The sequence below is a fragment of the Eufriesea mexicana genome, unplaced genomic scaffold, assembly GCF_001483705.2.
Source record: "Eufriesea mexicana isolate 0111107269 unplaced genomic scaffold, ASM148370v2 scaffold2645, whole genome shotgun sequence".
NCBI lineage: Eukaryota > Metazoa > Arthropoda > Insecta > Hymenoptera > Apidae > Eufriesea > Eufriesea mexicana.
The window spans coordinates 1-25811 of NW_016910703.1; the positions used below are offsets into that span (position 1 = coordinate 1).

The 25811-nt window shown below is 33.9% G+C and overlaps 3 protein-coding genes and 3 non-coding genes across 7 annotated transcripts; 1 reads left to right on the top strand and 5 right to left on the bottom strand.

The window, feature by feature from the left end:
- Nucleotides 1-2855: 2855 nt before the first annotated feature.
- On the bottom strand, nt 2856-2927 carry TRNAG-UCC (transfer RNA glycine (anticodon UCC)). Its single transcript has one exon. It is a non-coding gene; the product is annotated as a tRNA-Gly (tRNA).
- A 427-nt stretch (nt 2928-3354) lies between these two features.
- TRNASTOP-UCA (transfer RNA opal suppressor (anticodon UCA)) lies at nt 3355-3426 on the bottom strand. Its single transcript has one exon. It is a non-coding gene; the product is annotated as a tRNA-Sec (tRNA).
- A 3858-nt stretch (nt 3427-7284) lies between these two features.
- On the bottom strand, nt 7285-7356 carry TRNAD-GUC (transfer RNA aspartic acid (anticodon GUC)). Its single transcript has one exon. It is a non-coding gene; the product is annotated as a tRNA-Asp (tRNA).
- A 984-nt stretch (nt 7357-8340) lies between these two features.
- On the top strand, nt 8341-10236 carry LOC108550250 (uncharacterized). Of its 2 annotated transcripts, none has more exons than XM_017903948.1 (4): nt 8341-9594; nt 9674-9709; nt 9795-9955; nt 10042-10236. In XM_017903948.1, exons 1-4 carry the CDS (start codon nt 8523-8525, stop codon nt 10195-10197), a joined length of 1425 nt encoding a protein of 474 aa, XP_017759437.1. In that variant the 5' UTR covers nt 8341-8522; the 3' UTR covers nt 10198-10236. The 2 variants fall into 2 exon arrangements, with proteins under 2 accessions (XP_017759437.1, XP_017759438.1); XM_017903949.1 differs by having other exon boundaries at nt 9798-9955.
- A 1456-nt stretch (nt 10237-11692) lies between these two features.
- On the bottom strand, nt 11693-14093 carry LOC108550253 (vitamin K-dependent protein C). Its single transcript, XM_017903953.1, has 7 exons — nt 14001-14093; nt 13400-13481; nt 13153-13321; nt 12891-13096; nt 12390-12598; nt 12115-12172; nt 11693-11941 (listed from the first exon to the last, which is right to left on the bottom strand). The coding sequence occupies exons 1-7, from the start codon at nt 14091-14093 to the stop codon at nt 11820-11822; spliced, it is 939 nt and encodes a 312-aa protein (XP_017759442.1). The 3' UTR covers nt 11693-11819.
- A 1327-nt stretch (nt 14094-15420) lies between these two features.
- On the bottom strand, nt 15421-23338 carry LOC108550252 (trypsin-1). Its single transcript, XM_017903952.1, has 6 exons — nt 23196-23338; nt 22659-22752; nt 21641-21803; nt 21296-21498; nt 19456-19658; nt 15421-15713 (listed from the first exon to the last, which is right to left on the bottom strand). Exons 1-6 carry the CDS (start codon nt 23256-23258, stop codon nt 15531-15533), a joined length of 909 nt encoding a protein of 302 aa, XP_017759441.1. The 5' UTR covers nt 23259-23338; the 3' UTR covers nt 15421-15530.
- Between the last annotated feature and the right edge of the window lie 2473 nt (nt 23339-25811).

The window sequence follows — 25811 nt, forward strand, 5'->3', positions numbered from 1 at the left end:
CGATATCACTACTTCACGAAACGTTCTGAGATTTAATGTTTTATTTTGACGCGGGAGAATATTGCACGATGTTACTGTTATGCCCGCTTGCCGCCAACTGGAAGTTGGCTGTAGCCGGATGTGCTAGGTATTTTTGTAGCGGGAAAATGTTGCATCTTTGAAATAGGTATGTGATAAAGTATCGATGTAAAATATCAAACGATGCCTCTTATATTTAATAACGTCAATGATGCAAATATAGATATATTTTTGTTCCGAAAAATTCCAAATTTCTATAATTAATTCATAAACTGAAATTATTAATTATTCCATTACACTAATGGAAACACAAACCGTTAGTATCTTTGGCAATGGTTCAAACACTCTATGCAATAATCACCAATAATGAATTAAATAACAATGAATTCATATGCATAGACGAACATTAAGTCACAAATGAAGGCGAGTGATTTTGTTCTTTGTAAAAAGAAAATGAAGCTGCGATGGTTATATACTTACGTACCTTTTATTCACTTTGGAAGTTTCACATATACACGTTAATTATTAACAACATAATTCTTCGGTTCTTTTTTTATATCTCTCAAACGAAATTGTTCTACCACCTTCGGATTTTTAAAAATATATGCTTTTTCTAAAACGCGCAATTTTTGGCCAGAATTCCACGAAAATTAAGAAATTGGAAGGTTCATTGTTACATGAAGAACTTAATTGACCTAAAACAACCATTAAAACATAATTAACACCCACTTACATCCATTTACATTTATTTTATACCTCGTCTATAAGTGAATAAAATTTTTAATTATCCCTGTACATACCTGTGCTGCCATCTGTTAACGAATTGTTCATCTATAACATCATTTTAATAGCAAAACAATGTTGTTCTTGAACAAAAAATATGAAACACATTTATGAAAATATTTAGAATGTATGAAATACAAAATGTGAAAATATAACAATAGTTTTAGTAGTTCAATATTTTCATAATTTTCGTTTAATGACGCATGTTATATGATTGATAATTTACTACAAAAAACTGATACGTAAATGAATATAATACAAGTGTTATGAAATTATTATTATGAATTATTATAATACACATGAAACTATTTTACGTACTGTAGGTATGTTCACATTTTACATGTGATAATTCAGATATCTTTGTACTGACAGGAAATGCTAAATAACTGATAATTAATATTTTATCATTTTTATAATCTATGACAAATTCCTTATATTACAGATATCAGGCATTATTTTGCAATATTTATACATTTGACAAAAAAATGCTATATTTTAATTAATGAAAATAGGTACAAAGGTTGAGATGGAAAGACATATATTCATTAGAAATGAACGTTTTAAAGTATAGGTTCATAACATAATGTGCATGTTGACAATTGTTTTAGTTGTGAAAATTTTATGGCTTTACTTGTGGCTTTTGTTCCTTACCTCTTTTATATTTATATTTGGCTTATATTTAAATATATATATAGATATATTTAAGTGATTATTATTTGTTTAAATATCGTCTTATTAAAAGAGTAAATATCAATTGGAGGTTAAGTTGAAACAGATAATTTTTACATGCGAGTTTATAATTTTTAAAAATTATGGAATTAAAACTAAATAAAACTTATACATTTTATTTATATTTCACATTATTTATTTATTATATATTTAGATATTATAATTAATTTTTACATCATATAATATTAGTATACCACAGTATTTTTTAACTTAATTATATTTGTCAGGAATCGAAAGCGTGTAATATTAATTGGTTTATGTATAATTGCTTATTTGATGTGTGCATATTATAACTCTTTATTTTGATTCTTTATGCTTATCATTTTTATATAAACAAGATGTGTATTATTTTCTATAATTATCTATAATTAACCACAAATATGTTCAATATATTTTATGTAAAATTGTATTAGTAAAAAGGTAATAGGTACAAAATAGATACTTCAGTACTTTGTATTGTTAATAAAGGTGGACAACAGAATATTACGTGTTATAAATATTCTATTCTAATTTATCATAACTTTAACTTTCTAAATTCTATTGACAATTACATACAACTGTATAAATCCTTTTGCAAAATCCTATTTAATAACTTTTATTTATAATTTTAGAAGTTAATGAATAAAAATTAATTTTGATTATTTACTTTTATAAATATTATTGTAATGATATTTAATGTTAAAGATTTATGAATTATATATCATTTCATTTGATGACAAGTAATTCAAGAGTCAATCTATGTTAAAATTTTAATTTTTATATCATAAAATGAACATATTTTATCATATTTCTATTTCGGTATTTCAATTTATACTTTATCTAGTATTTTTTTGTAAACGACTACTATTAATTTCTGTATAAAAATAGTGCACATTATTGAAATAGAAATGAATAATGTATTTAGAGCTCTCAATCAGTAATGTGTACCTGTTTGTAGTGTGTATAGTTGATAATAATTATAGTGGTATAATGAAAATAAAAATAATATACATAATTACTATCATATCTAAATAATAAAATATGATTCAAAACAAGTCATTGTGACCCTTTTGGTAAATGTAATGTTAAGAAACAGTATGGGGCATATTTTTAAAATAAATATAATTTAAAATTGACTTGAGAATTACAGAAAAGAAAATAGTGGCAATGAAATATTTTCAAAAATTATATCTGTCCAAATTCATTTCATTCCAAAAAATTTTTGAAGATGCTAGAAAATATGAAAATCAGAAGGGAAAAAGAAAAAGAAACAATTAACAAAAATGTTGACATATAACCGATTTCTATGATCAATAGTTTGAAGTTATTGAAAGCAAAATGAAACCTGCGATGGCCGGGAATCGAACCCGGATCAACTGCTTGGAAGGCAACTATGCTGACCATTACACCACCATCGCAGTTGAAAACCTATTCTTTTAAGCATGTCCAATAGGTGTAAGTAAGTTACTAGAATGAAAATTACAAGTTTATTGGAAGAAAAATAAACGACCTCTAGCGATTCAACAGCATAAACACATCCGACCGACCGCTCAGCCTCAGATTCTCCCTGGTGCCCACCATATAAAAATGGAGAGCTTACAAAGCAACGCAACTGATACAACTGAGCAACGTACCTCAATAATAAATAACAAATTACTGTTCATATAATAATAACGACTGTTCATCGCCATGACAACCAATTAATAGGCTATATAGGTCGGTAAGCGTCGGTGACAAAAAGCTGATTAATAGGCTACCGATCGATAAAGTGTTAAGAATATTTAATACGTATAAGTAAGTTACTGGAATGAAGATTACAAGTTTACTAGAAGAAAAATAAACACCTGCGATGGCCGGGAATCGAACCCGGATCAACTGCTTTGAAGGCAGCTATGCTGGCCACTACACCACCATCGCACATCTGGAACTAGTTTTATATAGGGAAATTCTTCGGTTACTATTTTATTAACAAATACGGGTGTTGCAGATGTCCATGCATTAAATAATGAAAATAAGCAATCAAATGATAAGTACATTTGACTACATCTATAATTAGGCATGGAATTTACTTCAATATATATCTTATATATATATCACATTTGCAAGTGTTAAATAATCGCTGATTCATAGTTGAAAACAGAGTTGGTTGGTAAAATTCGCGTTTTTAACAAATTTTAATAAATCCTTCCTATTTACTTAGTTTAGTTTCTATAAAATACTCCTGTTCGCTTTTAACCGTGAATATACATGTTCTTTCAAGAAGTATGTTATTAAAAAAGAATTTACTATGTGTATGTATTACATTATTTTGTTATATATTTTTAGAAATACGATATATATTATTGAATACAAAAGATTCCAATCTTTTTATACACTAAAATATTGTATTACAAAACGTAGAAAAAAAATTTATATACATAGTAGAAATAATTTTTATTATAATTCATAAAATAAAAATTGATTTTCAATACATTCTCTTCATGTTTCGATTTTTATAACACAGATGTTTAAGAATTTCGTTTTTATGCATTGTGCACTAGTAAAATGCTTTTATAGTTGAACAATTCGTTACTAGGTGGCAGGACACGTATGTACAGTAATAGTTAGAAGTCGATGTTAATTATGCTTTGATTATTGTTTTAGTTTAATTAAATTCTTTACATGCACAATAGATTATTATGGATTTTTGAAAATCTATAGTGGAAAAAAATTGATGAGAATTTGTCACTACTGCCATCTGTTAATGACACTGTGAAACATGTCAAGGAGCCAACCAAAAACTCCTAAACTCACTTGAGAGAAGCATATACTTCCTTTATGATAATATTATTCGTGAAAAAATAACCCTAATGAACTTCTAATTATCATATATATGTACTTGTTCTGCGAAAAGAGAGTTAAATATTAAACATATACTATCAAGAAAGGAGGAACTATTTTGATAAGGATTATCTTATATATATTCGAAGATGAATTGAGAAATAGATCTATCATACAATGCATTACAATGCATTATTAATACAGAAGAGATCATTTAATAATATTAATCCCAATATAAATTTCCCTATTTTAGTCTGTCTTCTAATTACCAAAAGTCTATGTTGATATCCTAACTAGTGTAGGTAAGTAGTTACTACGGTTACTCTTAGCTTGGCATCATATGATAAAAAAAATCTTATTGGAAAATCCAAAAATGTTTCATTAAAATATATTTTAAAAGAAACACCGAAGAAAATCTTTGACAAATGATGCAAATTACCAGGTCTCATCACGTAGAGGTAGCTATGTAATCGAGACCAGTACCTAAATGCATGATTAAAATATAGTACAAAATATAGAACAAAATAATTAAAATAAATTACAAAATATATTACAAAATGAATTTCGAAATGTATTACAAAGAGGAATACAGAATATATTAAGAAATATAGGTAATTATTTAAATAGAGGGGTCACCGATTTCGACAAAGACCAAACGTCCCAAGTCAAGTGGGAGACTGCTTTATTTCTTTATTACGAGCGTCCCATGACTCACGGACACTCGGGTTACAGGGCACCATTTGTGCCAGTCCCTATTAAAGGTTAATAAATCACCGTTAAAAGATGGGCATAGTGGCCAGAATTTATTTAAACATCCATCGCCATCGATAAACGTCGAAACCGATACACACTCACACATAAGCAATAGGGAAACACGTACCCCTCACTCACACTTCACACTAAACAATCACGACACACCGAAATTTATAAGAACAATGAGACATAGAATTGATGGAGTCGAATTCAATATTCAATGCAAGATACACCTCAATTAATCATATTCAATCGAGATTAGTCGTACAAGATTCAATACAATCATTCAAAAACCTAACCAAATCTATATTAATCAAGTTAGATTAAACCACATCCTTTCAGCACTGCCACAACAGCGTAACGGGCCTTACAAAAAGCAAAACTCCAACCATGGGAATTACAGTGTTCGAAACGCAACAATATAAAAATAAAAGACGACACAAAAAATTCTATAACACGATTCAACGAGCACTGGTATAAAAGATAAAGAGCTGCACGTGAGCGATGTGTGACCAGAACAGGGCCGAAACGTAATACTCAGATCCCTACGCAATAGGGCTACGTATGCGTATATACCTTGCTGTATATGCGTTTACGACCGGAAAATTTAAAAATTTAAAAATTTTCCGTTCATGTTGATTAGTGTGACAGTGTGTGTTTAAGTCCCCTTCGGCTAGTGAATAGCCGTCGTATCCCCCCACAGCGCGAGTTTTCTAGAAGCAGTGGGACTCGTAAATACGTACCTATGTCCTACGTGACTTTAGCGGAAAATTTGTTCGAATAATAGCGTTAACCCCTGAAAAAATATTAAATATACTTGTTCGGTCTAAAATATGTGCGATCTTCCGCTCGAGCTTGTAACAGCGTCATCCGAGTGTCCTTTATAGAGACCATTGAAAAGCGTTCTGTATTTATCTGCGGCCGCAGCGTTTATCACGTAAACTTTCTGATTATATTTCCTGCCAATTCTCATTGGATCAGGTATAAACTGCTCTCTTTAGTTCTTTCGACCCCTCACTTCCAAGTTTTACAAAACTTCTCTCTCTCTCGGAAGGATCGTCCCTCGCTTTCCCTTATTGTCTTTTAAACAACCCTAATTCTTTCAGTGGCCGAAAATATTGCAGACCCATCGGTAGGCTGTTCGTCCATGAACGGTTTTCCCAATAGGTCTGGTTTTCGTCTTGTCCACTTTCACACGCTTTCTCTTTTATGGCTTTTCCGTTTAAGATCCTTAAGCCTACGATACTACGAATATTTTAGTAACATTTTAAGTAATATATAGAAGCCTCTAATCACGCCAGATCAAATAATAAAAGAACAAAAAAAGAATATGATGAAAATGATGATGGTAATGATGGTAAGAAAGAAGTTAAAACACCATCAAGTGTCTCATCTGAGTAATTTACTATTTATTCCTTACTATTTTGTCCTATACGTGTGACATTTATTTCATTAATACAAAATTATTAGTTTTTATACAAAGATCCATTTAAAAAACATTTCTAGAAAATATGAGCCAATTTTGAATACTTTATTGCCATTTATTGAAATACCATTGTGTACAAAATCTCAAAGATTTAAGTAAGTTTAAGTAAATTAAAAGAGTTTGCAAAATGAATTGCGAAATCTCATATTTCCAACCTAAAAATCAATTAATTAATAAAATTATTAATATTTCTTAACAAAATTGATAAGAAGAAACTCAGAAACAGCTTACATATATATTTGAGATGCATACAATACAAAAATAAGGTATATATATGTGACGTCAACTGCAAAATGTTTGTGCCGCGTTTGGGTGTCTTACCCCCACTCTGCGACAGGCAGTGTTTCTGACTGTTTATGTTTCGGAAATAATACTTGGGTATATGTTTGGGGATGCGACGTTGACCGAAGGGTGCAGAACCTTCTCAGGAAAAGAAGCGGCAGTTAAAAGAAGACCTTTGCGAAGGAAGGTTGACAATCGTTTATTCCCTTACATTTTGCCCACTATAATTTGTGGCGTTTTGTTTCTCAATTCTCCTAGTTTTATTAATTATTTGAGATAGTTAAAAGCTAACATGGAAAGACGTGATAAAACTGTGCTACGTGTAACAGATTTAGTATCGAGTTTCTTTTCTTTTCTTTTTTTTATTAATAATAATATAGGAAAAAATATAATAATTTTGATTAAAACAGAAAATGTGTGAAAAAAAATATTGTCTCCCCGGCGGGGAATCGAACCCCGGTCTCCCGCGTGACAGGCGGGGATACTGACCACTATACTACCGAGGAGGAGATGTTTTCAACATTTATTTTTATGGAAGACAAGGTAACATATTTAAATATGTGCTTGATATTTTTTTTTAAATTAATGAATATTGACTACTTCTTTGATATATAGAAGTCATACAAAATTTGTATAAAATTGTAATAACTACTTATTGACTCTACTCGCTGCTTTTTTAAATTTCTTTTGTGTGAAGTTTTCCATTAATTCATTTTATTAAAATCATATTTAATTGAAGTATGAAGTTCAGCTTATTATATGTATATGGTGGTCAGCTACCGAGATTAATATTATTATGGGTGTCTTATGATTGTAGTTGTATTAAAAGGAATTGAGCAAATTAAAAGCGGGTTGTTTATAGAACTTAACGTGGTCATCATAAATGCTTTTTTTAAATTTGCTTGTAATTAATTTTTGAAACCATATACATATATTGTACATCAATTGTTTTTGTGGTAGCTTTCTTAATTTTGTTCAATGGAATAGGTATTGGAGAACTATCAATAATTGTCTGTTTTGACGGCTACTATCTTAAAGTACATCGTTCAATATAAATATTATTATAAAAATGAAACATATGACGCACTTGAATGCAGCGCGTCAATTGATAATTTTAGTTAAGGTTTACTACTTCATTCAATACTGAAAGAAATGTTTGTGTTGCAATTATAATATGCTTCTATTCCTAACAAATATGAAATTCCTATTTTTGCTCTCATTTGCTGACCGTAAAGATCAACATTGATTTTTATAATTTACATATACATTATTAAAAATAGTAACTAATGTCATCGTAAGAGCATATTTATATATTTTTGTTTGAATGGAATGATATACATTTATGCATGAGAAAAAAATGAAGGCAACGTTAGTTACTATATTAATATCAAAACATTTTTTATGCTATATAAAGTACAGATGTTTAAATAATTAAATCAAAATGGTTTTTTAGGTTATGTGCAGCTAATCAAGACGAAAGATGGCGTGTATGTAAAATTGCGTGATATTAAATGTGTGGTTAGTTTTGTGTCATATAAATTGGATTGTGGAAGGTTATGTTGGTTCTAAGTGCAAAAACGTAAAACGTAGTACTTGTGGTATTATATGTGTTAAAAAAACTACTAAAAAATTATAAGTTATATACGAAATTGATACAGTATATAAAAGAGAAATGGAAAATCGCGCAACTCGTTCATTTTTTGGTTTTAGTATTTTCATTTTCTTTCTTTATTTTATGAAAGTGTCAACTGCACCAAGTATACCAGCAAAACGTAGCATTATAGATGTAATGAAAAATGATACACAGTTGTGTACAATACCAACATTTTTGTATGAAAACAATGTTACAGAGAGTTGTCAAAATATAACATATCCTGATGGAAATAATAAAAAGTCACATCAATGTGATTTAGAATGTACGAGTACCTTTTTATGTTTGGCATTTTATGATACATGGTATAAAGCTTGCCAATTTAATCAATCCCAGAACACATTTAATAATGTGACTACATTTTATTCATATATTCAGAAATCTTCTCCTGGAGAGAAAGAAGATGATCAGGCTAAGTTTTGTAAAAATAATAAAGACATTCAATTTTCATATACAAAATTGAAACCATTATTATCACTTGTAGATTTTAACAATTCTAATGTATGCTATTTGACATGTTTTGGTGTAACAGCAAAATTTGTTCCACTTTGTGCAATATTAGTGTGGAGTAAAAGCATTGATGATATGCAACAAATAAGTAAAAATCTACAAACAGTGTCTGCAAATAATATATTAGATACCCAGTTATTTGTAACAAGTGTAAAACAAAATACACAAGAACAAGATACTAATACAATACTAAATAAAACTTCTAGTGGAATAGTAGAAGAAAGTGGCAATGATACTGTTGAAAAACCAAATACAAATAAAGCTATTGATGTTAATGATAAGGCACCATTATCGCAGGAAGCAGTGCAAACTAACACTAAATATCCTGCTGATAAATCTGAGCAAAGTACTGTCAATAATATTAATTCCTCTCCGTCAAATCAAAAAACAAAGGTAGAATCTACTATTGAGAAAGAGAAATTGGAGAATTCCAATGAAAAGCCTGTAAGTAACGTAGGTGCTGGAAATAAAAAAGAAGCTAATGAAATTGTTGAAACAAGTACATTATCAGAAAATACTCAGGATCATGAAAATACTGTTAACCTAGATGAATGGAATCGTGAAGACGACAAATTATCTAATGGTATAATTTAATTCATGTTTTAAATTTTTAGTATAATATGTTATCTATTATATATTTAAATTTAATATTTTACTGTTAGATCCAGATGATGTACCTGATCAGTCTATTGATACAGGTAAATAAAAAATTATCTAACAAAATCTTATGTAAATCTTAATATTATGTATTTATATTAAATATATAACATTTTATATCAATAGCAGACCAAGGTCAAGGTATACCTAAACCATCTGAACAAAGAGATATCATATCTCATTATCATAGTATCAGAACAGACGAGGAGTCTCATTTTTTTACTTACTTCACTGCAGTTTCTTTGATTTCCATAGCTGCATACATTGGTTATCATAATAAGCAAAAGGTAAATAAATATTTCCCTTATTTTTTTATTTGAGAAGTTGCAGTTATTCATTTCTCTTATTAATATATTGATATTTTATATTACAGATATTCGCTATTGTATTGGAAGGACGGCGAACACGAAATAGCCGCGGTAGACGACGACCAAGTACCGTTAATTATCGTAAATTAGATTGTACACTAGAAGAAGCGGTTACATCACAGTGTAATGCAAATGTCACTCATACCCATGTCATATATTAATGCATGTATCTGAAACTTTAAAGCAACTGTATAATAGCACTCGTGTAACATATTTTGTATTCAAGTATACTTTCATGATAATATGAGTTTATTTTTAACAAATTAACTATTTGTTAGAGTTCCACTGATTGCTATTAAATTAGAGTTTGTTATTGGTAAATAATATAATGTTTAGATATAAGTTATAATAGTTACATATTTTGCTTGCTTTCAATTTATATTATTTTACATTCTTTTTTCGAATATTAGATAATGAAATGATAATTTTCTGCTTTAATCCTTTGTTTACATACTATATGTATATTCTCAATCCATGTAAACTGTTATTGATTATTACAATGTTTTCTTTATCTTAGAAACCTTTGTTTATTTCATAAAAATATTACAACACAAATATACAGCAAAATATAACTTTTATTTCGTATCAGTATTGTACAAACAAAAATAAAAATTTTGTTTTTGAATACATAAGTAATTTTACACGTAAATAATATTGTAATATTGTATAACTAGTTACATGTAGTTTTAAATTTATACTTTTGAATTAATTAGAAGATTCGTTATATTATGTTACATAATTATTTATTTCTTTCCATTTAGAATTTAAAATTTATATTATAGATAGTTTTATATACGCATATTATATTCCGAATTTATTTTTAAGTCTTTTAATTACATCTTTTCAAAGTTTAATTAAGTTTAATCAAGTTATTACAGAAAGCAAATTGCAAGCAATGATGTAAATATAAATATAGGTCAGTGAAATAATAACATTGATAAAAAATTGTTATTTGGGCTTTTATATCTTTCACTGATTACAGAAGAAATAATTTCAGACTAAATTTATGCAATACCTTATTTTTTGATATATTTTATTGATTTTTCTATATGTGTTATACCAATTCACAGATTTGAGAAATTGCATAAGTATAAAACACTAGAATTATATGATACATTTTTGCAAACAGTTCCTTCAGTGATATATGTATATTGCATATTACAGTATTAATATATCATAATCATAATTTTTATTTTTAATGTAGCATGTGATTATATGTTATGTTCCAAGATGATCCCAGAATAGGATTCATAATCCTATGTCATATTTGTCGTTCAGAAAATTCGGACACATTAACATTAATGTTGAAAATATCTAAGCAATACAACTATTTATGTATATGTACTAGGTTTAAGCGAGTTTAATGCACAAAATATTCAGGTGTTTGTACGTGTTTCTATGTATTTATATCAAACCCAGACTACTTCAATGAGTTATTGTACGTTTATTAGGAATTATACCAAATTTGTCATGATTGCAAATACCGTCCACTTGTACACGCATATACTATAAAAAAATTGTAAGTTCTGACATCGAGTATGCAATAAATTTCATACAAGAAAGTGAATATCACAAGAATGTCCTTTGTAAAAAAATTTATTGATAGAATTATTTTTTTCTTATTTCAAAATTCATTACTGGCATGGATATATTTTTTCCAAAAATTTAAAGCGATAACCATTATTGATTCAAATAACTATATATACATAATAAAAATTGATAATTTAACATATATGTAGAAAACCTTGCCAAAACGCAAGTGTCACGAAACAATGATACACTATCATTTTGAACAATAGCATGCATCTTTGGTTTGTTGCAATACCCAATTTAAGTGTGGACCAATTCTTGTGAATATCGAAACTGCTGGAATGCTATCACATTGATTGACGTCCGAAATTATACCTGTCGTGAAATGAAATATTTTATCAACTTACTCCTTTATCGTATACAATATCGTTTGCGAAAAATTCGTATGATCTTAATAAGACAATCGCGATATAATTATCGATTATGATTAGTAACTTGAGTAACTGGTGCATATTTCAAATTGATTTTATCGTAGAAACCATACGTACCAATTAGATCATATATTCCAGCATATGACCGATATTGTACCGAAGAACCAACGTCGTTCTGAAAGATACATTCAGATATTTTGTGCACACAAGCTGTTATTAACTCTTGAACAATAAAACAATGAAGTGAAAAGAGAGCATAAATTCTTTTTGACTTGTATTTGTGAATGTAACTAAACAATTAAAATTTTATCTGTACTTGCTTGACAAAATTTCGATTTTAAGGAGAAATGTAAATAAAATGTAAGTGGTGACTGAATAATAAGTTAACATACCTCACATACAATAGAGCTTCCACCTAATACACCAACACAACCGGAATCGTTGTGAAAATTCATAAGATTTATTCCCGACCTGATACACTCGTCCTGGCCCAGAATTGGAAGGCCCAATTTTCGTGGTCGACAAGTTTGGTTATTTTTATCTCCTTCTTCGTTTATTGTCCATCCAATCAACGTCCCAACTTGTCCAAGATAAGTCGAACCTACAAAATGTAAAAGTGCAAATTCGTGCATCGAGTATCGTTACAAATTGATATAAACTCACATTTCATACTAAAAATATTCTTCTGCAAGTTTTAAACTTAAAATTGTGGTACTATATATACTTATGTACAAAAGATGTGATGCATAAGACAAAGAGAAAGTTGCAAGACTCGCGAAATTAGAAAATAACTCAGTTATGAGTGCCATAATTAAATCCAGAAAATTCCATAAACCTAGACCTAAGTAGTAGACCTAAGCAGATCTAGTAGTAGTAGTATACAAAATACGTGCCTGGATTTGGCAAACAGATTGGCGAGAGCCTTCTCTCGAATTTAATCGGTTGACTTAATTTGATCAATGCTAAGTTATGAGCATGAGATTCCGTGTTATACTCCGGGTACAGGATCAAAGATTCAACGCTGACAGTGGTCGATGACACATCCAGATTACATCGATCGTATTCACCAAGGGACACCTTTATTTCCGGCGTAGTTGCACTGTAGACAAGGTCTTCGAATTACCAATTCAATTTTTAACTGCGTGGTTTACGAACCTGGTCAGTTGACTAGCTGAAGATAGAACGTAACGATCGTTTATCAGCACCCCGCTGATAATCAGTTGCGACTTCACGTGAATGTTCGCTAGCCAAGGAAACTCGTGAGCCTTCGTGTATTCTCCACCAAGAAATCGTGTCTCGCCTGGTCGATTTGGTCGTCCACAAACTGCAAACAAATTCTGCAGATGACGAACGAAAATTAAAAGAAACGCCTGTGCCATGATAACGTCAAGCGTTCCCTTACGACAATTGCCACAAGTTTTGAACCTGCCAAACAGGAAGTCCAGGACGCCTCGTGTTTGTCGCAGCTCGCCTTGCTGAATGTCCTGATGAAAACAACACGTGAGTCCCGAAGAAATATATATTGTATTCGAGTAGCTTGATTTCTATAAAATTCCTAGTGTCCAATTCGTTGGAGCAATTGTGCTGGTGATCGTGAAAATGGCTTAGGTCACGTATGTCCTATCTCGAAATTGGAAAAATTTGGAAAATAATTTTCACGCACTCGTAAACTCCATCTGACGTTTCTACCTTTTACCACTTTGCAAAATGAACTTTACGTTATTACAAAATAGACGAATGTAAAACAAAGAGAGCGAATGTTCATTTTGTTTTTTAATTTTTAGCTTAGACCACTTTTGTAATTACAGGCGCAATTGTCCAATGCATCATTCGATGACGAAAATTATGTATCTCTCACGAACATTAGAATAGATTAATAAACGATCTCTCTATTTGAAGAATTGTAATAGCGACTGGTTTCTTTCAGGACAATGCGTCGACGATCAGTGGAGTTAGGAGTCAGCTGACTCTAGAGACACAATTGGGCAGAAAGATGAGCTTACGGATGGACCAAGTTCGCTACAGCGGATGGACCCGGAGGCTAACACCAACAGTAGGCCGCAAACGAGGTATTTGAGGAACTTTTTCAACTTCATGGCTTTTCTCTCGGCTGTCGAAACGGTACTGGCCTCGGTTAAACCGTCGGTTTGTCTCGTATAGCGGGATTATCGGTACCCGCATCATCTCGAGGAATACAAGGTTCTTTCCTGAATCTCTAGCGCAGAAACGCGTGGCTCCCATCGACCCAAGGATGTCGATCTTGTTTTTGCTCGTTTCGTTTTCGTTTGAGTTATAACCGGTCAGTAACCGGTTGCTTGGTACCGTTAGGTGATTTCAGGTATCGGATGATGGGCCAAACCGTGGAAATGGAACACGTTTGACACGTATAGTAGTTTGATTTTCATTCGTCTCAATTCTCTGTATGTAAACATGTATCGACGTATCTTTGTATCAGTCTATCAATCTTGTATCAATCTATGAGGTCTGTGAGCTATATGCCAGTTTTGGGCGAAAAATTTATTCTGTTAGGTTTAATTCTGAGAACTGTACGAAATAATGACATTCTATTTGTGGTTAAACATTATGGATTGCCATGTAATAATTATTTGCAATGATTTCAAATGTAGGAACTGAGTTCCATAGAGGTTAACATGATCTATATTCTTTTCTGTGAATTTATTAATTTTAGTACTCTTGCATATGATTTTCGTATTCTATTCTATGTTATTTAATTATCTATTGGTTTTCGTGTATGTCGATTTTGGAGAACTGGTTGAGAAAAATGACGATCTTCGAATTTGTATAATGTATTGATTCGTCCACGTATTAAGAAAGATAGAGGTTTAAAATTAGTATCGGGTCGGAATAAAGTGTAGTATAATATACTATATAATACAAATGTAATTTATATAATAGAAATATTTATTGACTGTTTTGTTATTGAGCATGTTTGATCTTCAAAACGATTATAAAATTTTGTTTGCATATCAGCAGATAGTGTCCCGTTCGGTTTTAAATGATCTTTTAGATCTTTTATCTGCAATTAGTCTTTCATTTTGTTATATCTGCGATATACAGAGACAGTAAATAATTTACGATTGTTAACGTTAGATGAAAAACAATGTACAGAAAATATTTGAGTATTTCATAAATATATACGATGCGCCATAACTAATACCGACTCTCTATACTTTACGAATGATTTTTGCTTAAATAAACATTTGAATCGCTTCGAATATTACTTACATCCGAGGTTATTTTCCAACGAATAGATTTATCAAAGACCAAGAATAAATACTCGCGTGATAAACGCAAATACTCGTATTAAAATTACTTTTTAGCTATTTCTTAAAAATTCTACAAACTTGATACGAATTAAAATATTCGAAGCGAATCAACAAAATCCCAACGTGCCCCATACTGCATCCATCATTACCAATGGCGTCACGGTCAAACTCGTATTTACGTTGGTGCAGCATGACAATGATAATTAGTATAATACAGAGAAATCTACTGTTTCGAATTTCTGGGTCTTAATTTTGTTCACAGAAACATCCTTCTTGCGAATGGTATATGATCCAGTCTATGTATCGCGTGACTCGTGTATAAACACCAGGATATCCTGGTCGAGCACATCCGTTACCCCAGGAAACAATACCTATGAGCTCGTATTTCTTATCCTCGCGTTCAGCTATGAGTGGTCCTCCGCTGTCACCCTGAAATAAACAAGGAAATATAGATGGCTACGATATCTCTGCAGCTTCCGCGTTACAATCGCGGAAACGTATTATTCCTTCAGAGAAAAATAATTTAACGATTTATAATTGCGAGAGGAATCTTTATTTGGGTGACGTCACAGGATCTATCTTTGTTTCGAGGAAAATTGATAAGCTGGATGATTCCTCGAAGCTAGATTGAATGACGCAGTAGGCTGGTGTCACGGAGCGTATAGAAACCTTGTTGAGGGGCAGAAACCTTCAAAGGGACACATTTTTCTAACACTCATCGTGTACACCACGCATCATAGAAGACCTCGAGCCTCCGTTTATTTTATACCATTAGGAAATATAAGATACAATCGGAATCAAAAGTTCCTTTGGATTTATTAACCCTTATCGGTCGTAAGTCACTTTTCAGCGTGACAACAATACTTTGTCGCTACGGTCGTGTATCCCCCACGTGGGAGGTGACAAGACGAAAATTTTTCGCATATTTACCGAAACCAGCTATAATATAGTGCGAATCACGTATAAAAAGCTAGCGTCCGATAAGGGTTAATCCTTTGCGGACGAGTGCCGCATATGTGCTTTCGACGGAAACCATAAACCGTAAGCGCGTTGCTATGGCCGAGAAACACATATGCATGGCCGCTGTTGCGGCCTTAGGACCGCACGTCCCAAGTTAAGTGGTGGACTATTTTACGTCCTTATTGCCACGAAAATCGCATTTAACACGTAAACGCTACGCCGATTTTACGTGCCATTCCGTTCATGCTACAGTTAGCCGTCATGCGGGCCCTTCCGGACCATACGGACCGTTGGGGTCTGAACGGAAAGACTAGAGCTGGTTCCTAGGGACCGACGTGGCGTTAACCCTTTGCGGACGAGCACCACATATATGCGTTCTGTGGAAGCCATCAGTTTGGCCGAGGAACGTGTGTCCCACGTAAACGTGTCGCTATGGCCGAGAAACACAAATATGCGGAAGTTGTAGCGGCCCTAAGACCCTCGCGTCCCAAGTATAAGGGAAGAGAGAAAGGGAGAAAAAGAGAGAGAATTCGATTCTAATGATTCTAACTCTCGATGCCTGCTTTACTTAATTCTTCTCGATACAGTACACGTCGCTCTCTTCTCTCGCGTAAGACTCTCTGGTTCGCTTCTCGAGCTGCCCTTTCAAAAGTGGGCCTCCTTTGTTCATTCGTCGCAAAGATCAAGGGGATCGCCGCTTCGATTTGAGACTCCGGTTATCGCTGCTACGTGCTCCTCACTCATGCCGCTTTATCGATAAGCGGAGCTTGCATAATCTTATCAACTCGTGCACAAGTTAAATGGTGGACTGTTTTATGTCCTTATTGCCAGCTATGATCGCTATGAACGAAAATCGCATTTAACCGTTTGAGTCCCAAACAGCGCGATCGCGCTCAACTTTGCCGATGCATGTACGTCACATAGTACCAACAAGCGCTATTGCGACGATTGGGATTTTTCAACATAAAATTAAACAAGCGCTATCGCACCGTTTGGACTTCTTCACACTCGATTAAGGCAAGCGTTATCGCGTTATTCGGGGTTTTTCGACCATGTTCTTCCGAAAGCTTCAAGCGCTGCTTGGAACTCAAACGGTTAAGCAGAAATGAGCGCTGGTAGTTTTGGATGACTATCACTGTACGATTGACTCAAAACTGCTCCGTTTCCAAATGGTTAACCTGATCTTACCACGTAATAATATTTTATTTTGCAAAGGCTACTTACGATATCTAGTTCATCTAGAATTAAACTGTTGGAAGAAAGTGACTCAATCTTCTCACTGCCTAAAATAAACTTAATCCACGAGATAACTCGTTTCGATAATACATACTTTACGAACTATCGCGATAGCGAAGTTAGAGCTTACCTGACAAGAATCCTTCTTGCCATCGAGGTATCCAGCGCACATCATGTTATCAGAAATCATACGCGGACTGTAGCTCGTGTTACGGCAATCCCGAAGGCTCATAACCGGTACCTCGACTTCCTGCAGCAGGCAAGAAGGCTTGCCATCCTCGAACAGGGTACCCCAGCCGGACGCGATTGCTTTCGTTCCATCGTACAGCTTATCTGAAAGCATTAACACGGCCCGTATACTCCGCCGATGGAAATATGCATCGAGCGGGAGAAACAAGACCAGATTGCGATGCAATGCGGACAGACTCGCGAGATACCCTATAGCTGGTACACGAGTATACGTTTCGCATATTCTGATCCACTTGCACTTTTCACCTAGCCACCTGACGCGAATTACGCAATTCGGTAACGATCGTTGCCACGGCTTCTGCATCGGGACATCATTCGAAATGCTCCGTTATCGTCTGATAGCACTCGCGAGAGGGACCCGTATGTTGACCAATTTCTGCCTGCAATTCAGCAGCGCAATGAACCAAACAATAAATAACGCGACCATTGACTGAACCAGGCAACGATAGGCGTTAAATCGTTGTAATAGCTCGCGTGTCGATGTTATCCGTTCGCTTTGGTATTGTTTCCTCGTATGCTGTCGGTTATCTCTGACAGACAGTGAGTATCTGTCAGCTGTTGGCTCTCGTTTCGATGGTCGTGGAGAAGGAAGTGCGAGGTGGTCTGAACGTGCTCGTTGTAAGGATCGTTTGTTGGACTGTGTCTCGCTGTTGTGAAAGTGTTAGCTCGTAGTTGCAAGATTAACATAGCAATAGCTCATAGGCTTAACCCAAGTATAAGGGGAGAGAGAGAAAGGGAGAGAAAGAGAGAGAATTCGATTCTAATGATTCTAACTCTCGGTGCCTGCTTTACTTAATTCTTCTCGATACAGTACACGTCGCTCTCTTCTCTCGCGTAAGACTCTATCCCAAGTATAAGGGAAGAGAGAAAGGGAGAAAAAGAGAGAGAATTCGATTCTAATGATTCTAACTCTCGATGCCTGCTTTACTTAATTCTTCTCGATACAGTACACGTCGCTCTCTTCTCTCGCGTAAGACTCTCTGGTTCGCTTCTCGAGCTGCCCTTTCAAAAGTGGGCCTCCTTTGTTCATTCGTCGCAAAGATCAAGGGGATCGCCGCTTCGATTTGAGACTCCGGTTATCGCTGCTACGTGCTCCTCACTCATGCCGCTTTATCGATAAGCGGAGCTTGCATAATCTTATCAACTCGTGCACAAGTTAAATGGTGGACTGTTTTATGTCCTTATTGCCAGCTATGATCGCTATGAACGAAAATCGCATTTAACCGTTTGAGTCCCAAACAGCGCGATCGCGCTCAACTTTGCCGATGCATGTACGTCACATAGTACCAACAAGCGCTATTGCGACGATTGGGATTTTTCAACATAAAATTAAACAAGCGCTATCGCACCGTTTGGACTTCTTCACACTCGATTAAGGCAAGCGTTATCGCGTTATTCGGGGTTTTTCGACCATGTTCTTCCGAAAGCTTCAAGCGCTGCTTGGAACTCAAACGGTTAAGCAGAAATGAGCGCTGGTAGTTTTGGATGACTATCACTGTACGATTGACTCAAAACTGCTCCGTTTCCAAATGGTTAACCTGATCTTACCACGTAATAATATTTTATTTTGCAAAGGCTACTTACGATATCTAGTTCATCTAGAATTAAACTGTTGGAAGAAAGTGACTCAATCTTCTCACTGCCTAAAATAAACTTAATCCACGAGATAACTCGTTTCGATAATACATACTTTACGAACTATCGCGATAGCGAAGTTAGAGCTTACCTGACAAGAATCCTTCTTGCCATCGAGGTATCCAGCGCACATCATGTTATCAGAAATCATACGCGGACTGTAGCTCGTGTTACGGCAATCCCGAAGGCTCATAACCGGTACCTCGACTTCCTGCAGCAGGCAAGAAGGCTTGCCATCCTCGAACAGGGTACCCCAGCCGGACGCGATTGCTTTCGTTCCATCGTACAGCTTATCTGAAAGCATTAACACGGCCCGTATACTCCGCCGATGGAAATATGCATCGAGCGGGAGAAACAAGACCAGATTGCGATGCAATGCGGACAGACTCGCGAGATACCCTATAGCTGGTACACGAGTATACGTTTCGCATATTCTGATCCACTTGCACTTTTCACCTAGCCACCTGACGCGAATTACGCAATTCGGTAACGATCGTTGCCACGGCTTCTGCATCGGGACATCATTCGAAATGCTCCGTTATCGTCTGATAGCACTCGCGAGAGGGACCCGTATGTTGACCAATTTCTGCCTGCAATTCAGCAGCGCAATGAACCAAACAATAAATAACGCGACCATTGACTGAACCAGGCAACGATAGGCGTTAAATCGTTGTAATAGCTCGCGTGTCGATGTTATCCGTTCGCTTTGGTATTGTTTCCTCGTATGCTGTCGGTTATCTCTGACAGACAGTGAGTATCTGTCAGCTGTTGGCTCTCGTTTCGATGGTCGTGGAGAAGGAAGTGCGAGGTGGTCTGAACGTGCTCGTTGTAAGGATCGTTTGTTGGACTGTGTCTCGCTGTTGTGAAAGTGTTAGCTCGTAGTTGCAAGATTAACATAGCAATAGCTCATAGGCTTGGATTATGCTGGTTTTATTAAGCAGCCATTGCTAAATACGAAACCACTGTAGTCGATGTACGGATTTATCATCTTCGTACTTGGAGCTGTCCAGTGATGGAGATTAGGCAAATTTGCTTGTAGAACTTGTACGAGTCTTGGTAGATTAATTATAGATTAATTATTTTTACTCAGTTTGATACGTTTAATGTCAAGAAAATCGAAGACTTTCGATGTTTAGATTTGCTAGGGTTTAATAGCAATATTAATTATAAATCTAATGTGAGAGGTATTTTCTATCATTTGAAAAATTAAAGGTTGGTACGAAATATAGTTAGTACTGTTGAAACACGTCACTATTATGAGATATCCGAAAGTATTAATTAGTTAAAAATTAATTAACAATTATATCATTGGTTACGTTAACTCGAGATACACATGAGACCCAGTCTTATGGAAAAATAGGAGAAAAAAAAAAGTAAAGTCAAATTTTAAAATTCGCTATATACACATGCTAATTAACATACTCGAAAACATCTCTGCATGTGACGAGAAATGAATTTTGCTATTATAAAACGAACTACATAGTAGTATACATATACTACGTATATTTGAAGTGAAACATGTTGTCAAAATGGAATTTCGCATGAAAAAATGGTCACAATGGTTCGCGAAGGCTTCCACTTTTCAATTTTACACTTATTACACGTTTTCCTCGCGACGATATTTCATCATAATTAATTACAGTCCCGAATTAAATCGTTACAGATTTCTACACCAAATCATGCGAATGCGAACTATCTTAAATAGAAATATTTACATAGAAAGAATTTTCTGATAATGGAACGTTCGGATAATCGATATTACGGTATAATGTAAGTTATATGTACTTAAATATTACATAATATTACAATACCATTTACAGGATAACTCGTGCAAGTAGATCCAAAGATGCTACTCCAAATGCTACTCGTGCAAGTGGATCCAAGGATCCAAAGAAGACTACTCGTGTGTTCACAAGGCAAAAAAGTCATACCTCTAATCGAAGGCAGGCATATGGGTCTTATGGTGTCGCTCAATGGGACCCTCTCGTTGAGACGAAGCAGAGCGATGTCGTTGTCGAAATTGAGGAAGCTGAAATCTCCGGTTAGCACTCTAACCACGTATCTGGTTTCGGCTCCCTTCTCGATACACCTGTCGTGCTCACCGAACGTGACCTTGATCATGAACCACATGAACCTGAAAACGGAGCTAGGAAAGCTCATCATGCTTCTCTGGAGCACTGACTCGTGACTGGTAAATCAAACCGTGACACGTGATCCGTTTGCACGGTCGATCATCGAGTGACACGTTTCGATTGCCTGTTTCGGCTGATGCTTACCCTTTGACACAGTGAGCCGCTGTGAGGACGTAACGATCGTTTATCAATGTCCCTCCACAGTAGAACTTGTTCAAGTACGAAAGCCTGGCCATCCACGGGAACTCATTCACGCGAGTTGTTTGACCACCGACTATTCGGCTCTCCTCGTTTCGCACGCCGCAGCCTAATAGTTTGAACAGTTAAACGTGTTAGCAGCCTGGTTTTCTTAAACGGGGAACGTAGTTAACGGTAACGAGAGATAAAATAATAACAACGCTAGGAGATTGGAATTTGATGTCAAGATGGACCTTGGAACTTGGTACACAGAGAGGATTAAGGCTGATTAATATCGTGAAATAATAAAATATTATGGCTACAGATATTTATTCTATGGATAATATTTACGAGTGATATTTCAAATTTTTGTTTCACAATTGGATCCGATAATAATTATAATTTAGAATTATTAAATGATCTAGGTCGAATTAGGCGATGGTTGGTAAATAGGTATTGTAATTAGATCGTGAAATAGTAAAATATTATAAAACTATTATGATACTACAGATATTTATTCTATGGATAATATTTACGAGTGATATTTCAAATTTTTGTTTTACAAATTGGAGCTGATAATAATTATAATTTGGAATTAAATGATCTAGGTCGAATTAGGCGATAGTTGGTAAATAGATACTGTAATTAGATCGTGAAATAGTAAAATGTTATAAAACTATTATGATACTACAGATATTTATTCTATGGATAATATTTATTAGTGAAATTTCAAATTTTTGTTTTACAATTGGAGCTGATAATAATTATAATTTGGAATTAAATGATCTAGGTCGAATTAGGCGATGATTGGTTAATAGGTATTCTAATTAGATGGATATATATACATAAAAGTATTTTTAGTATCCCATAATCGAGTATAATTTTTATTTTAAGGATGTTAAATATCATTCGTTACCTTGATTAGATATAATTGTTAGTAATTTTCTATTTATGGTAGATTTAATGGAGACAGAGCTCTACTCACTGCAGTAACATGGCCCAGGTGCTTCCACAGCATATGGTGGTTTATTACCGAAAATGCCAAGAAAGTTTTTCACCTTCTCACCGAAAGTACTTGCCTAGAAGTTCACGTAACTCAATATTTCTCTATAAACTCACATATACCGATATAACTATCGTCTAACAAAATCAACATGAAAAACGTTACTTCTTTCCTAATCACAAAATTTCATTCGTATCGTGTCACCTTAAATCAATTAAATCATGCCAACTCACAGCAAACTCACGATTTTCACGCACTATTCAAAATTTAAAAAATTCCCAAATAAATCCTAAGTTCCTATTTACTTAATCTCGTATGTAATATACCCCCAAAGTAATAAATTCGCGCATACAAGGGGTAATAACAAAATGATCTTTGATTCCCTGGAAAAATAAAAAAGGAGAAAATTTAAAGTCGATTTAAACTTTGATATTTTCCATAATTACCACTTCTATGTACACCTCTGACCCACCGTCGATATACCGATTAAAGCAGACTTTACCACGCATATGATCTTACTTGACAAGTGTCTGAGGCCAGAGACAGGGCGAGCAGTAATCCAAGGCACCGGGTGAACCTCATTTTCCGTGATCAAATTCGGCTCGCGGTATTATCCGTGCGAAGTTTCACGCGTCACGTTCCGAAGGAAGGATTCTATTGATGAAGGATCCGCCGCGCGGGCACTGTCAGGAACGAGTTACGGACATATCCCTGGCTGGGAGTTACTATCGCCAGTGTCCCACGGCGACTGAGGACGACTCAGGTCGAAGAGGTAATTGCTATTCCAGAAGAGAAGGAGGGCACGACCGACTGGTCGGCGACTGGACAGTACCTGACCAGTTCGGGTTCACGTTCAGGGTCGAATTACGGATGACTGTTATTGACCGTCATCAGGGTCACGCTAGCTTTTCAACGGTTTCCATCGATGGGTGCAATCTCGTTTCTCGTGTCCCTCCATAGGCGTGGGCTTGGGCACAGGTTCGAAATACGTGGTCGAGTGTGCGATTCGAAGGAAAAACGTCGCATACTCCATATTTTTCTTCTCCAGGTATTACCGTTTCAACTTCAGGATGTGAATTCTTCTTATTAATAATCGAATAAATTATATAAACTTTCTAAACATATAGAACTACTTGTTTATTTTTTGGATAAATACGTCTTCAATCGATGAGAAAACTCGAATTTTTTAAAATTCTGACGTGTTTCTTATTTACAACGATAGGCATATTTTTGATCTGATTATCTCAGATACATTTGTGAAAATGATCAGTGATATGGTTTTACTATTAGGAGTGCAATGTGCGGGTAAATGTATTGCACACAAATGATAATTGGCGAAGTGGTATGACGAAGGTAAGTAGGTATATATAGTTACGTCTCTAATCGAACAAGGCATGAAAGCTAATTTTGTGAAAGATTACTAATATTCTGGATAATTGTGAAAATAATATGGTGTTGAATAACAGCGTTTGATGTAAATAATAGTATTTGGTGTGGTAGGAATTTTTGTTCTCTTAATTTTTAACAAATACCATTTAAAATGTGGATAAAAAATATTTGTCTTTCAAATTTCAGCTGTTTTTAATTGCAATTTTGATCGTAATGATATTAGCATATTAATTACGATTTACAATATTACATTTTTATGTTCACATTTCAATAGTGCAAGTATCTTAATACTGAGAAAACTTTCCTGTAAAAGGTATATATATATTCTAATCGTTTACTATTAGTATTAATTTAATTAATTTAATTATCGTATAAAATATAAATTTAAAATTAAAATATAAATATTGTATAAATTATAAATTTAATTATTTAGTATAAATAAGTATACGTATAAATTTTTAATGACACAGAATTATTTTTATCATCATTTATATGCGTCATGTTGTGTTCAATTATACGAAATACATATCAGGATACTTATGAAGAAAATATTCTTCTTCGCCTATTCGACGGGGCCAAAAATCATTGCCTCGAATGTACTATGCAAATTTCAGAGAAGACGTTTATGACTATCCGTCTGTATCTTATTATATGCAAAAGTCTTATTATTCGTAAGCCCGTCGCGTCATCCAGTACCGTTCAACCGTTAACGTTTTGTACTAATAATGCGACATCGGTTCAAGATAGAGACGAGACCGTTCGATATGTCCATTAAGGTCTGGTTTTTCCACTTTCGTCTAAATTACGATACATGTAATATCGTTCGTCGTTTATCTGCAACCTCGAATGTGTGGTAGAGGCAAGAGCTCTTCTGGATTTTACGATACCACTACGAGAATTCACTTTTATCGATATTTTTCCAACGACACTACAAGAATAGCTGTTGGATAACGTCATATCTATGAATGAATACGAATGAGTCTCTTAAGAGTACTAAAAATAGACATTTCATGTAAAGTTATTCATTTTGAGTCGAATTTTGTTTATTAAGTAAATAAAAAGGTTTTCAATTTTTATTGGTAGTTTAGAAAAATTGTTATTGTAAAAATTCCTGCTTGGATTTCTTTTTCTTATTCAAGTGTAAGACGTAAATTTTATTAGAGAAATATAAAAATTGTATTATTGTATTATATTGTATTATAGTATATTAAATTGTATAATTTTATTATAGCAATATTATGCAAATAATTTCAATATCATTTTTAATATTGCTTGATATTATTATTTTAATCGAATTGAAATATATGTATTGAAACAATTAATTTCCAAAGTAAAAAATATTTGCATGTTATTAATTTAATAATTTATTCTTTTACAGTAGGTCTAGAATAATAAATTTTAAGCTGTAGTAGATTTTACGGTATTTCAATTTTCAATTACGATATTACGAAATTAATTAAACTCGAAATCGAAAAGATGGAAACAATTGGAAACAGTATTGACCAACGTTATTAATTTCTAAGAAAGAATTGCAATAATGACGTTAAGCGTCTACGCAATTAAACATATATATTGCACGTGGCAAACATTGAGATGGATTGAAACGTGTACAGTGCATCGATGCACATGCTGTCGCCCCGATTTCAGCAGAATGTTCGCTTCATTAATTTAATCGTGGTTCGACAGAAAACCGTTATTGATGATTATTCCATCAACGTTCGGCCGCCATTCACGCAACTAAAGATG